This window comes from Bombina bombina, chromosome 2 (genome assembly GCF_027579735.1).
Source record: "Bombina bombina isolate aBomBom1 chromosome 2, aBomBom1.pri, whole genome shotgun sequence".
Classification (NCBI taxonomy): Eukaryota; Metazoa; Chordata; class Amphibia; order Anura; family Bombinatoridae; genus Bombina; species Bombina bombina.
The window spans coordinates 1,228,672,581-1,228,686,817 of NC_069500.1; the positions used below are offsets into that span (position 1 = coordinate 1,228,672,581).

A 14,237-nucleotide genomic window follows, 5' to 3' on the forward strand; every position below is an offset into this window, starting at 1 on the left:
CCGTGGCTGGGATGGAAAGAAGCTGCTTACCTTGAAGCAGGATAAAGTTATATTATTCCCCCCCAAATCCCCCCTACCAGAGTTTATAGGGTATTAAAAAATATATTACCACAAATAAAATGCAAGTAGTAATGCATACTTTATTCAAACCCTTTATGATCTTACTAATTGAAGCTCCACATGTTTTATATAATTTTTAATTTAGGTTACCACCTCCTCTAAGATGACTTACAATTTGGATCTTAAAGGGACAGTATACACTCATTTTCATATAACTGCATGTAATAGACACTACTATAAAAAAATAAGATGCACAGATACTGATATAAAAATCCAGTATAAAACTGTTTAAAAACTTACTTAGAAGCTCTCAGTTTAGCTCTGTTCAAAAGGTAGCTGGAAAGCCCACTGCAAGTGGCAAATAAGACACTCCCCCTTCTTTTGCATATGAAAAGACCCTTTACACAAACAGGAGCAAGCTGGAGTCGGTATCTGACGGTATTCTGATAAAACTTTGGGGCTTGGTTAGGAGTCTGAAAATCAGAGCAATGTTATTTAAAAATAAGCAAAACTATACATTTAAAAAACAACAACTTTATGGACTATATAAATAGATAATCTACAAAACATTTAAGCAAAGAAAAACTGAGTGTATAATGTCCCTTTAATGAAACTTTACACTTATTTGTAACTAGAAGGTTCTTAAGGAGGTTAAACTCCTATTCTTCTTCTTATATATAAGGGACCCTGTGGAACTTGGGTAGATTGTAAGGTATCCCACAATATAACACAAACCATCATTGTAAAAAAATGCAAGTTGTTGCACATCTTCCGCATCTCTGGTTCTAGAAGCTAAACAGGGTAACCAACTTTTACCTTACAGACCAGTATGATAGCCACCGCCTGGAAACCCCCCATGCCTAGTAGGCATATATCTCCCTAACACTGGATTTATTTACATTAGAAAGAAACTAGATAATGCACTAATACAAACATCTTATATTAGCATTGGGAATGTGGAAGTTTAAGAATTAGATGAGTATAATTGACAATTAAAATTAATTAATGTGCATAGTTTAACTACAAACAAATCTATCCTTAACATATTATTATAATTATTAACAGGTATTTGTAGAGCGCCAACAGATTCCGCAGCGCTGTAAACATAGTCGGTGTACAGGATAGCTTTTGTAGGGGTCAAGTGGGTAGAGGGCCCTGCCGAGCGTTTCACTGTTGTAGTCGGCTCTTATGAAGCGATCTGTAAACAGCTGGGCCCATAGGCTTACAATCTAAGGGGTTCAAGGGGAAAGCAATGGCGTTAGGAAAGGTTAGTGTTGGTTGTATGCATCCCTGAATAGTAGAGTTTTTAGGGAGTGCTTGAAGCTGTTAAAACTAGGGGAGAGTCTTATGGAGCGAGGCAGGGAATTCCACAAGATGGGGGCCAGTCTGGAGAAGATCTGTAAACGTGAATGTGAGGAAGTAACAAGAGAGGAGGAGATCCTGAGCTGATCGAAGGGGACGGGAGGGAGAGTATCTAGAGACAAGTTCTGAGATGTAGGGGGGAGCAGTGCAGTTGAGAGCTTTATATGTCAGGGTGAGGATTTTATGTTTAATCCTAGAGGCAAGAGGAAGCCAGTGAAGGGATTGGCAGAGAGGTGCAGCAGATGAAGAGCGACGAGTAAGAAAGATGAGCCTGGCAGAGGCATTCATAATGGATTGTAAAGGAGCTATGTGGCAGCTAGGTAGACCAGAGAGGACGGAATTGCAGTAGTCGAGGCGGGAAAGGATGAGAGAGTGGATTAAAATCGTGGTTGTATCTTGTGTAAGGAAATGTCTAATTTTAGCAATGTTTTTAAGGTGGAAGCGGCAGGCTTTAGCCAAGGACTGAATGTGAGGAGTGAAGGAAAGTTCTGAGTCAAGTGTGACCCCAAGACATCGGGCGTGCGGGGTAGGGGTAATGATGGAATTATCAACAGTTATAGAAATTTTGGGGGTGGAGACATTGGAAGAAGGGGGAAAAATAAGGAGTTCAGTTTTGGAGAGATTTAGCTTAAAGTGAATGTAAATTTTTGGTTATTAATTGTTACCAACTTGTTCACACACTTATAAATATTCAAACCGCAATAATATTATTTTAAAATAAATAATGTTTATCGTTATTTTGATATCTAAACTTAGCTCCGTGCTATCCATTGAACTCCTCCCAACCATCTTCTTCCTGTTTTTCTCCATGCATCATTTAAATATCTACCGCCCACTCGATGACATCATTTTGAATCGCGTTCACGATTAGGGGTCTCATTTGCGCATGCGTTCACAATTTGGATGACAATACGCGCATGCGTTCAGCAACCAATACGCTGTAAACCTCGGCACCTCGTATCACATTGCGCATGCGTTAATACTCCGTAACAAAGTATAGTATATCGGGTAGTTCGCGCATGCGCAGTAGATTAGCGTGACGTAGGGAACAACTGGCCTGACGCCCCGGGGGTGAGGAAAATATTCCGAAAGAGAAGTGTCAATCATCAAATTTATGTGGGACCATAATGGCGGGCGGAGGAATCGCCGAGAAGAATAGAAAGTAAATTATGAAATATTTCTTTTTAGAATGCGATTTTCACATTTTGATGAATGAAACTCACTTTTATTTTTGAAATGACACACTATGATGCAGAGCGAGTAGGTTGACTTTACATGCACTTTAAGGTAGTGAGAGGACATCCAAGATGAGATGTGAGAAAGACAGTTAGTGACACGGGTTAGTAAGGAAGGAGGTAGGTCTGGTGCAGAGAGGTAGATTTGGGTGTCATCGGCATACAAATGGTATTGAAACCCATGGGACTTTATTAAGGAACCTAGTGACGATGTGTACGGTTAGTCAGATAGGAAGAGAACCACGAGAGAGCTGTGTCACAGATGCCGAAGGATTGGAGGGTTTGGAGCAGAAGAGGGTGGTCAACAGTGTCAAAGGCTGCAGACAGGTCAAGGAGGATAAGCAGAGAGAAGTGGCCTTTGGATTTTGCTGTAAGTAGGTCATTGGTAACCTTGACAATTGCTGTCTCTGTAGAGTGATGGGAACGAAATCCAGATTGCAGTGGGTCAAGAAGAGAGTTTAGTGTAAGGAAATGGGATAGACGTGCGTAAACTAGCTTTTCGAGGAGTTTTGAGGCAAGAGGGAGTAGGGAAATAGGGCGGTAATTGAAAGGGGAGGTTGGATCGAGGGAAGGTTTTTTGAGGATAGGTGTGACCAGTGCATGTTTTAGAGATGAGGGAAATATACCAGTGCTGAGGGAGAGGTTGAAAATGTGTGTAAGTATGGGGATGAGGGTAGAAGAGAGGGAGGGGAGTAGCTGTGAGGGGATGGGGTCGAGGGGACAGGTAGTGAGGTGGGAGGACAGTATAAGGGCAGAAACTTCATCCTCATTAACAGGGGCAAAAGAGCTGCATTTTTGGATATTTGGGTTTTGGGTGATTGTGAGCTTTTGAGGGGGTGGGAGATTGGAAGTATGTTGAGAGCTGATTTCACTTCTGATGGAGTCAATTTTGTTTTTGAAGTGGCTTGCAAAATCTTGAGCTGAGAGAGAGGTTATGTTAGGAGGTGGGGGTGGGCGGAGAAGAGTGTTGAACGTGGAGAACAGACGTTTAGGGTTAGAGGAAAGAGTAGAGATGAGATTAGAAAAATATTGTTGCTTATAAAGATTAAGGGCAGAATAGTAGGAGTTCAGGAGGAACTTGTAGTGAAGAAAGTCAGCTGAACTCCGAGATTTCCTCCAATGTCGCTCAGCAGTACGGGAGCATCTGCGTAGGTATCGTGTCAAAGGCGTATGCCAGGGCTGAGGATGAGAGTGTGGTTTCTGAGCTAAGGTTGGAGGGGCCAGAGTGTCAATGACCGATGTAAGGGTGGAATTATACTGGCAGATAGATTGGTCAGGGCAGGAAAAGGAGGTGATGGATGAGAGGAGAGGTTTGAGAGAGCTAGCGAGCTGATGCAGATCTAGTGACTTACTGCTTCTGTGAAGTTTGGTGTGAGGGGTAGAGGGAGGGCGAGTTGTAGGTAGGGAAGTGATGTTGCAAGTTAAGAGATGATGGTCAGAGAGAGGAAAAGGGAACATATTAAAATATCCAGGACCAGAATTTATTAACTTATTAATTTTTCAGCTGTGTCTATGGTGAACCAAGAGTTTACTTGCATGCTGTAGTAAACTTGATAGAATCTGTTCCCACAGAAGGTAGTTTGTATTCTTTTTTTCTTTTAATAGTAATATATCAGAACTTGTACAAAAGTATGCTAAACTTATAAAGGGACTTGCACTTTATTTTTGTATATGTTTTAAGGATAGACAAATGTGCCTAGTAGGTCATTTGCTTAAAGTGTTTACTCCTAAACACATTTAACCTGTGCCTAAAATATAATCTATACTTCACTATGGAATGTCATTCTAAAAATGAAAGCTGCTAAAGGAAAAGTGGCTAAACTTTGCTGAATTTAACAAGTTTTAAGCTCACAGAACACATTCTGATTTGCAGCTTATTTTTATTGAGTTAAGGACAAGCCTATGTACAATAAAGATTTATGTTTGTGTTTGTGATGGACTTCATACTTCACTATGTGATGTAATGAAATGACATGTAAAACTGCTCAAAGCATTGACGAGTGTTGAGAAATTAAAAAAGAGGGGAATGCAGTGAATAAAAACTTATGTTTATACCAGAGATTTGTGAAAATTGTGGATTTAGCTCTTTACTAATGGGAATTTCTAACTTAAACTCACTTTCCAAATAAAATGTTAACTTTTCTCCAACATAGGTGTGTCCGGTCCACGGCGTCATCCTTACTTGTGGGATATTCTCTTCCCCAACAGGAAATGGCAAAGAGCCCAGCAAAGCTGGTCACATGATCCCTCCTAGGCTCCGCCTACCCCAGTCATTCTCTTTGCCGTTGTACAGGCAACATCTCCACGGAGATGGCTTAGAGTTTTTTAGTGTTTAACTGTAGTTTTTATTATTCAATCAAGAGTTTGTTATTTTAAAATAGTGCTGGTATGTACTATTTACTCAGAAACAGAAAAGAGATGAAGATTTCTGTTTGTATGAGGAAAATGATTTTAGCACCGTAACTAAAATCCATGGCTGTTCCACACAGGACTGTTGAGAGCAATTAACTTCAGTTGGGGGAACAGTGTGCAGTCTCTTACTGCTTGAGGTATGACACATTCTAACAAGACGATGTAATGCTGGAAGCTGTCATTTTCCCTATGGGATCCGGTAAGCCATGTTTATTAAGATAGTAAATAAGGGCTTCACAAGGGCTTATTAAGACTGTAGACTTTTTCTGGGCTAAATCGATTCATTATTAACACATATTTAGCCTTGAGGAATCATTTATTCTGGGTATTTTGATATGATTATATCGGCAGGCACTGTTTTAGACACCTTATTCTTTAGGGGCTTTCCCTAATCATAGTCAGAGCCTCATTTTCGCGCCGGTATGGCGCACTTGTTTTTGAGGACAGCATGGCATGCAGCTGCATGTGTGTGGAGCTCTGATACATAGAAAAGTCTTTCTGAAGGCATCATTTGGTATCGTATTCCCCTTTGGGCTTGGTTGGGTCTCAGCAAAGCAGATTCCAGGGACTGTAAAGGGGTTAAATATAAAAACGGCTCCGGTTCCGTTATTTTAAGGGTTAAAGCTTCCAAATTTGGTGTGCAATACTTTTAAGGCTTTAAGACACTGTGGTGAAATTTTGGTGAATTTTGAACAATTCCTTCATACTTTTTCGCAATTGCAGTAATAAAGTGTGTTTAGTTTAAAATTTAAAGTGACAGTAACGGTTTTATTTTAAAACGTTTTTTGTGCTTTGTTATCAAGTTTATGCCTGTTTAACATGTCTGAACTACCAGATAGATTGTGTTCTGACTGTGGGGAAACCAAGGTTCCTTCTCATTTAACTATATGTATTTTATGTCATAAAAAAATTTAGTAAAAATGATGCCCAAGATGATTCCTCAAGTGAGGGGAGTAAGCATGGTACTGCATCATCCCCTCCTTCGTCTACACCAGTCTTGCCCATACAGGAGGCCCCTAGTACATCTAGTGCGCCAATACTCCTTACTATGCAACATTTAACGGCTGTAATGGATAATTCTATCAAAAACATTTTAGCCAATATGCCCACTTATCAGCGAAAGCGCGACTGCTCTGTTTTAGAAAATTCTGTAGAGCATGAGAACGCTGATGATATGGTTTCTGAAGGGCCCCTACACCAGTCTGAGGGGGCCAGGGAGGTTTTGTCTGAGGGAGAAATTTCAGATTCAGGAAACATTTCTCAACAAGCTGAACCTGATGTGATTACTTTTAAATTTAAGTTGGAACATCTCCGCGCTCTGCTTAAGGAGGTGTTATCCAATTTGGATGATTGTGATTATCTGGTCATTCCAGAACCACTATGTAAAATGGAAAAGTTCTTAGAGGCCCCGGGGCCCCCCGAAGCTTTTCCTATATCCAAGCGGGTGGCGTACATTGTTAGTAAAGAATGGGACAGGCCCGGTATACCTTTAGTACCTCCCCCCATATTTATAAAATTGTTTTCTTATAGTCGACCCCAGAAAGGACTGATGGCAGACAGTCCCCAAGGTCGAGGGGGCGGTTTCTACTCTACACAAGCGCGCCACTATACCCATAGAAGATAGTTGTGCTTTCCAAGACCCTATGGATAAAAAATTAGAAGGTCTGCTAAAGATGTTTGTTCAGCAAGGTTCCCTTCTACAACCAATTGCATGCATTGTCCCTGTCACTGCAGCCGCGTGTTTCTAGTTTGATGAGCTAGGAAAGGCGATTATTAGTAATTCTTCTTCTTATGAGGAGATTATGGACAGAATTCGTGCTCTTAAATTGGCTAATTCTTTCACCCTAGACGCCACCTTGCAATTGGCTAGGTTAGCGGCGAAAAAATTCTGGGTTTGCTATTGTGGCGCAGAGCGCTTTGGTTAAAATCTTGGGCAGCGGATGCGTCTTCCAAGAACAAATTGCTTGACATTCCTTTCAAGGGGAAAACACTCTTTGGCCCTGACTTGAAAGAGATTATCTCTGATATCACTGGGGGCAAGGGCCACGCCCTTCCTCAGGATAGGTCTTTTCAAGACCAAAAATAAACCTAAGTTTCGTCCCTTTCGCAGAAACGGATCAGCCCCAAGGGCTACGTCCTCTAAGCAGGAAGGTAATACTTCTCAAGCCAATCCAGCCTGGAGTCCTATGCAAGGCTGGAACAAAGGAAAGCAGGCCAGGAAACCTGCCACTGCTACCAAGACAGCATGAAATGCGGGCCCCCGATCCGGGACCGGATCTGGTGGGGGGCAGACTCTCTCTCTTCGCTCAGGCTTGGGCAAGAGATGTTCTGGATCCTTGGGCGCTAGAAATAGTCTCCCAAGGTTATTCTCTGGAGTTCAAGGGGCTTCCTCCAAGGGGGAGGTTCCACAGGTCTCAGTTGTCTTCAGACCACATAAGAAGACAGGCATTCTTACATTGGGTAGAAGACCTGCTAAAAATGGGAGTGATTCATCCTGTTCCATTAGGAGAACAAGGGATGGGGTTCTACTCCAATCTGTTCATAGTTCCCAAAAAAGAGGGAACGTTCAGACCAATCTTAGATCTCAAGATCTTGAACAAGTTTCTCAAGGTTCCATCGTTCAAGATGGAAACCATTCGAACACTTCTTCCTTCCATCCAGGAAGGTCAATTCATGACCAAGGTGGATTTCAAGGATGCGTATCTACATATTCCTATCCACAAGGAACATCATCGGTTCCTAAGGTTTGCATTCCTGGACAAGCATTTCCAGTTCGTGGCGTTTTCTTTCAGATTAGCCACTGCTCCTAGGATTTTCTCATAGGTACTAGGGTCCCTTCTGGCGGTGCTAAGACCAAGGGGCATTGCTGTAGTACCTTACTTGGACGACATTCTGATTCGAGCGTCGTCCCTTCCTCAAGTAAAGGCTCACACGGACATTGTCCTGGCCTTTTTCAGATCTCACGGATGGAAAGTGAACGTGGAAAAGAGTTCTCTATCTCCGTCAACGAGGGTTCCCTTCTTGGGAACTATAATAGACTCCTTAGAAATGAGGATTTTTCTGACAGAAGCCAGAAAAACAAAACTTCTAGACTCTTGTCGGATACATCAGGAATGGGGACTATTCAGACTTGTCTCCGAAGATACAAGAAAATCAGAGGACCAGAGACTCATTCCGTTGGTGGCTGTCCCTGGACAACCTGTCACAAGGGATGACCTTCCGCAGACCAGAGTGGGTCATTGTCACGACCGACGCCAGTCTGATGGGCTGGGGCGCGGTCTGGGGATCCCTGAAGGCTCAGGGTCTTTGGTCTCGGGTAGAATCTCTTCTACCGATAAATATTCTGGAACTGAGAGCGATATTCAATGCTCTCAAAGCTTGGCCTCAGCTAGCGAGGGCCAAGTTCATACATCAACCATCAGGGGGGAACAAGGAGTTCCCTAGCGATGGAAGAAGTGACCAAAATCTTTCTATGGGCGGAGTCTCACTCCTGCCACCTGTCTGCTATCCACATCCCAGGAGTGGAAAATTGGGAAGCGGATTTTCTGAGTCGTCAGACATTGCATCCGGGGGAGTGGGAACTCCATCCGGAAATCTTTGCCCAAGTCACTCAACCGTGGGGCATTCCAGACATGGATCTGATGGCCTCTCGTCAGAACTTCAGAGTTCCTTACTACGGGTACAGATCCAGGGATCCCAAGGCGGCTCTAGTGGATGCACTAGTAGCACCTTGGACCTTCAAACTAGCTTATGTGTTCCCGCCGTTTCCTCTCATCCCCAGGCTGGTAGCCAGGATCAATCAGGAGAGGGCGTCGGTGATTTTGATAGCTCCTGCGTGGCCACGCAGGACTTGGTATGCAGATCTGGTGAATATGTCATCGGCTCCACTATGGAAGCTACCTTTGAGACGAGACCTTCTTGTTCTAGGTCCGTTCGACCCACTCCAGCTGACTGCTTGGAGATTGAACGCTTGATCTTATCAAAGCGAGGGTTCTCAGATTCTGTTATTAATACTCTTGTTCAGGCCTGAAAGCCTGTAACCAGAAAAATTACCACATAATTTGGTATATCTGTTGGTGTGAATCTGCAGGATTCCCTTGGGACAAGGTTAAGATTCCTAAGAGTCTATCCTTCCTTCGAGAAGGATTGGAAAAAGGATTATCTGCAAGTTCCTTGATGGGACAGATTTCTGCCTTGTCTGTGTTACTTCACAAAAAGCTGGCAGCTGTGCCAGATGTTCTAGCCTTTGTTCAGGCTCTGGTTAGAATCAAGCCTGTTTACAAAATTTGGACTCCTCCTTGGAGTCTCAACCTAGTTCTTTCAGTTCTTCAGGGGGTTCCGTTTGAACCCTTACATTCCGTTGATATTAAGTTATTATCTTGGAAAGTTTTGTTTTTGGTTGCAATTTCTTCTGCTAGAAGAGTTTCAGAATTATCTGCTCTGCAGTGTTCTTCTCCTTATCTGGTGTTCCATGCAGATAAGGTGGTTTTGCGTACTAAACCTGGTTTTCTTCCAAAAGTTGTTTCTAACAAAAACATTAACCAGGAGATAGTTGTGCCTTCTTTATGTCCTAATCCAGTTTCAAAGAAGGAACGTTTGTTGCACAACTTGGATGTAGTTCGTGCTCTCAAATTTTACTTAGCAGCTACTAAGGATTTCAGACAAACTTTGTCTTTGTTTGTTGTTTATTCTGGTAAACGGAGAGGTCAAAAAGCAACTTCTACCTCTCTCTCTTTCTGGATCAAAAGCATTATCCGATTGGCTTATGAGACTGCCGGACGGCAGCCTCCTGAAAGAATCACAGCTCACTCCACTAGGGCTGTGGCTTCCACATGGGCCTTCAAGAACGAGGCTTCTGTTGATCAGATATGTAAGGCAGCGACTTGGTCTTCACTGCACACTTTTTCTAAATTTTACAAATTTGATACTTTTGCTTCTTCTGAGGCTATTTTTGGGAGAAAGGTTTTGCAAGCCGTGGTGCCTTCCATTTAGGTGACCTGATTTGCTCCCTCCCTTCATCCGTGTCCTAAAGCTTTGGTATTGGTTCCCACAAGTAAGGATGACGCCGTGGACCGGACACACCTATGTTGGAGAAAACAGAATTTATGTTTACCTGATAAATTACTTTCTCCAACGGTGTGTCCGGTCCACGGCCCGCCCTGGTTTTTTTAATCAGGTCTGATAATTTATTTTCTTTAACTACAGTCACCACGGTAACATATGGTTTCTCCTATGCAAATATTCCTCCTTAACGTCGGTCGAATGACTGGGGTAGGCGGAGCCTAGGAGGGATCATGTGACCAGCTTTGCTGGGCTCTTTGCCATTTCCTGTTGGGGAAGAGAATATCCCACAAGTAAGGATGACGCCGTGGACCGGACACACCGTTGGAGAAAGTAATTTATCAGGTAAACATAAATTCTGTTTTTGTTGTTAAATGATGAGCTCCTGGGAAAGCTGGTGCACTTACATGCAGGACATTAGGTAGGGGGAGAACTGAAAATTCTTTGCTTTATCACATTTGACTGAAAATGTATCATATAGGCCTGCTATTAACTGGAATCTTAGAACACTAATAAAATAATATATGGCCAAAAGTATGTGCACACTCCTATTTATTATTGGGTTCTGGTGTTTCAGCCACAACCATTGCTAACAGGCTCATAAAATCCAGCAGATAGCCATGAAATAGCTATAGACAAACATAGATATATATATAAAATAGATATTTGGTAGATATGAGAATGAATCATCTTTCATATTGACAGCACAGTGCTACAACAATGTAATATATTATTTCTGTCTGCAGAGCAACTTACCTTCTGCCTCTGACTCCTTTGTCAGTAACATCCACAAATTTACCAAAAATGTCAAGTATATGTCATGTGTAGTAAAGGTTCAAATATTTTCTTACAATACCTCTGATCAAAATTAAGTTTTATTTATTTAGCTATGTTTTATGAATATAGCTGATGTATTCTAATAATTTCTTAAGACCCAAAACAAATAAAAGATACTAGAACAGGAAGTTACTCTTTCCACTATTGATTTAGATTCATGCTTGATTTAATCTTAAAGTATACCAGCCACATTGTTTTCCGTTTCCTTTTTTCAATTTTTTTTAATTTGTTTGTTGTCAACAAGGTGATTATAGAGTAGTCAATAATGAATTTGTACATCAAATTTTCAAAACTAATGAATAATTAATCATTTTGAATGCGGATACTTAGTACAGGAAGATTGTTGTAAGAAAAACAACAAAAAAAAAACACTGAGGGGCTCAGATGCTCTACTAGTGGGGACATTGAATTGTCCGTAAAGTTAAAATCCCAGACTTGAAGTGATACTTCAGTGTAGCTGATGATCTTACTTTTATGATAGGATCACAGCAAACGTACAAACATCAAGTTCTATAGTCTGTCTCCTGTATCGAGAAATGGGGCAACCGAGGGGATGCCTCTATTATGGGAACCTGTAATATAGCTCAATGTCCCCAGTAGTTGAAATAAATAAGTTAAAGGGATACTGAACCCAATTTTTTTTCTTTCATGAATCAGACAGGGCATGCAATTTTAAGCAACTTTCTAATTTACTCCTTTTATTAATTTTTCTTTGTTCTTTTTGTATCTTTATTTGAAAAAGCAGGAATGTACATTTTTGGTTCAGTACCCTGGGTAGCACTTGCTGATTGGTGGCTACACAGTAGTGCAGGGTCGCTAGTATTAAAATTACATAATCTAATCAATTAGAGCAGGTCAATTTTTTGACTATTATGGCCCTTTAACTGATAACAACTGCAAAACAATGCACTTTATACAAATTTTATGACAGTGGCTACCCTTGTTGTCTGCAGACTCAAGCCCATATTGGTGCCTCCATATAAGGCAAATGGTGAGTGGAGTTTTGCTCTTCAAAAGAAATTGCCGTAAAAAGGATATTATTTAAAAACATTTTGGGACCGATTTATCATCGATTTGTCCGACATGATCCGCTCAGCGGATCATATCCGATAGACATCGATGAATGTCAACAGCATACGCTGTCGACATTTATCATTGCTCAAGCAGTTCTTGTGAACTGCTTGTGCAGTGTCGCCTCCTGCAGATTCGCCGCCAATCGGCCACTAGCAAGGGGGTGTCAATCAGACCAATTGTATAGGATCGGGTGGATTGATGTCCGCAGCCTCAGAGCAGACGGAACTGCTGTTTCCGGCGAGCCTTCAGGGCATCAAGCTCCATTCTGGGGTTGATAATTCGGCCCTTTAGACTTGACAGATGTGTCATTCTATAGCAACACAACAGAAATGCCTTGTAATTACTAGGTCTTTATGTCCTTTCATTGAGAAATAAAATAAAAATTGGACAACCCCATTGGCTTTGAAATAATGAGACACGACTGCATGATGAGACAGTAGAGCCTTTATGAACACCACATGCTGGCCTAATTGCAGGTAAAAAATCTGCATTGCTTTCTGTTTGCATTTGATTTGTGAAATATCATGTACTGGGTACCTAATGCAACTACAGCTGTTAACGTCTGCAGTGTCTGCCCACATTAAAGGGATATGAAGCCCAAGAATTTTATTTTGTGATTCAAACAGACAATTTAAAAAAAATTCCAATTTACTTCTATTATCAATCCCCCCCCAAGGTATTTTGTTGAAGAGATACCTAGGTAGGTGTCTGGAGCACTGCATTGCAGGAAATAGGGCTGCCATCTAGGGCTTTTGCAAATCGATAACATTCTTGTAAAACTGCTGCCATATAGTGCTCTTAGACACGTGCACATTCCTAAGCTTTTTTTCAAGAAAAGATACCAAGACAATGAAGAGAATTTGATAGTGAAATTTGAAGTAAATGAGTTTTTAAAAATTACACGCGCTATCTGAATCAGAAAATACATTTTTTGGGTTTCATATCCCTTTAATGATGCAGATAATAATTTTGAGTTATTTTCAGGCAGTGACAGTTCTGAACTTTAGGGGTAATAAAGGGGCATTCCAGCCAAAATTGGAATATACATGGACGCATTTTAGTTTTGAATAGAAGCATTTTTGTAATATACATGTGTTACCAAAAATACTTCTAATAAAAGCTATAGCGGTTTCAAATGCGTATTTAAGTATGCACCGTGCACCAGCATTTTAAACAAAGCACTTGCTAAGAGAGTATAAGTTGCCTCAGTTTGTTAATTGCTGACATGATACAGGCCCACTGGTTCTCTGAGCAGCTGCATTATTTAAATGCTGGTGCACTGAGAATATCTAGCTATGAATCACATGCACGTGCAGAGAAAAATGTTAACACTAAAATAGTTATAACTTTTACTAGAAGCATTTTTGCCAATACATGTATATTGTAATTATGTTTCTATTCAACTATGTAATTCATCTATGTGCATTTAAATTTTGACTGGAATGTCCCTTTAACAACAGAAGCATTTTAGGGTCACTGGAAAAGCACACTGACTATTCCAGATGTTCAGAAATCGTTATCTGCTGAAAACAAGCTCAGGATTGTGTTCGGTCCCCAAATGTATATCTTTCTGAATATTGTTTTACTCTAATATTCTTTAGATTTCTTTTACTAGATATGGAAATCTCCCAATGGTGTTGCTTTGTTCAGTTGTGGGTAAATTGTCTATGTTTACTAAGTGCAATTTTATTTTGCTTGCAGAAAAAAAATAAAAAGGGCTCCGTTGATCTTACAAAAGTCAAGTGCGTGGAAATTGTAAGGAATGGAAGTGATATCGCTGCTTGCCAAAATAAGTATCCCTTTCAGGTAAATATTGCACTCGGAAATCTTTATCATAACATTTATTTGTGAGCAAATAAAGCAATGACGCTTTATATATATTATATCATGTGTTTTCAGAATATTGCATATAGAATATGTTCATCTTTTTTATTTTCTCCTTGTTTGGTATATGGTAGCAGCTGACAACAGTTTTTCTTATATCCGAATAATGAAAGTTTAATTTTAACTTATGTGTCCCTTTAATAGTTTAGGAAGGCCAGCTGCATTGTCTAGCATAAATCAAAATGCAAATAATTATCTACAGCATGTCGTATTTACTTTGGTCTCCTAGTATCCTTTCTTGAACAACATAGGCTTAGGAACGTACACGTGTCTGGAGCTGTAAATGGCAGCAGTACTGCATGTATGTTTAGA

At 40.9% G+C, this 14,237-nt stretch overlaps 1 protein-coding gene across 2 annotated transcripts in view; it reads left to right on the forward strand.

Annotated features, from left to right (window-relative positions):
- The window catches only part of TEC (tec protein tyrosine kinase), a 431,581-nt gene that overhangs the window by 243,171 nt on the left and 174,173 nt on the right, over positions 1-14,237 (forward strand). For both annotated transcript variants that reach the window (XM_053703987.1, XM_053703986.1), the window contains exon 3: positions 13,743-13,847. In XM_053703987.1, coding sequence (XP_053559962.1) covers positions 13,743-13,847 — 105 coding nt within the window. The remainder of the gene's footprint in view (positions 1-13,742; positions 13,848-14,237) is intronic.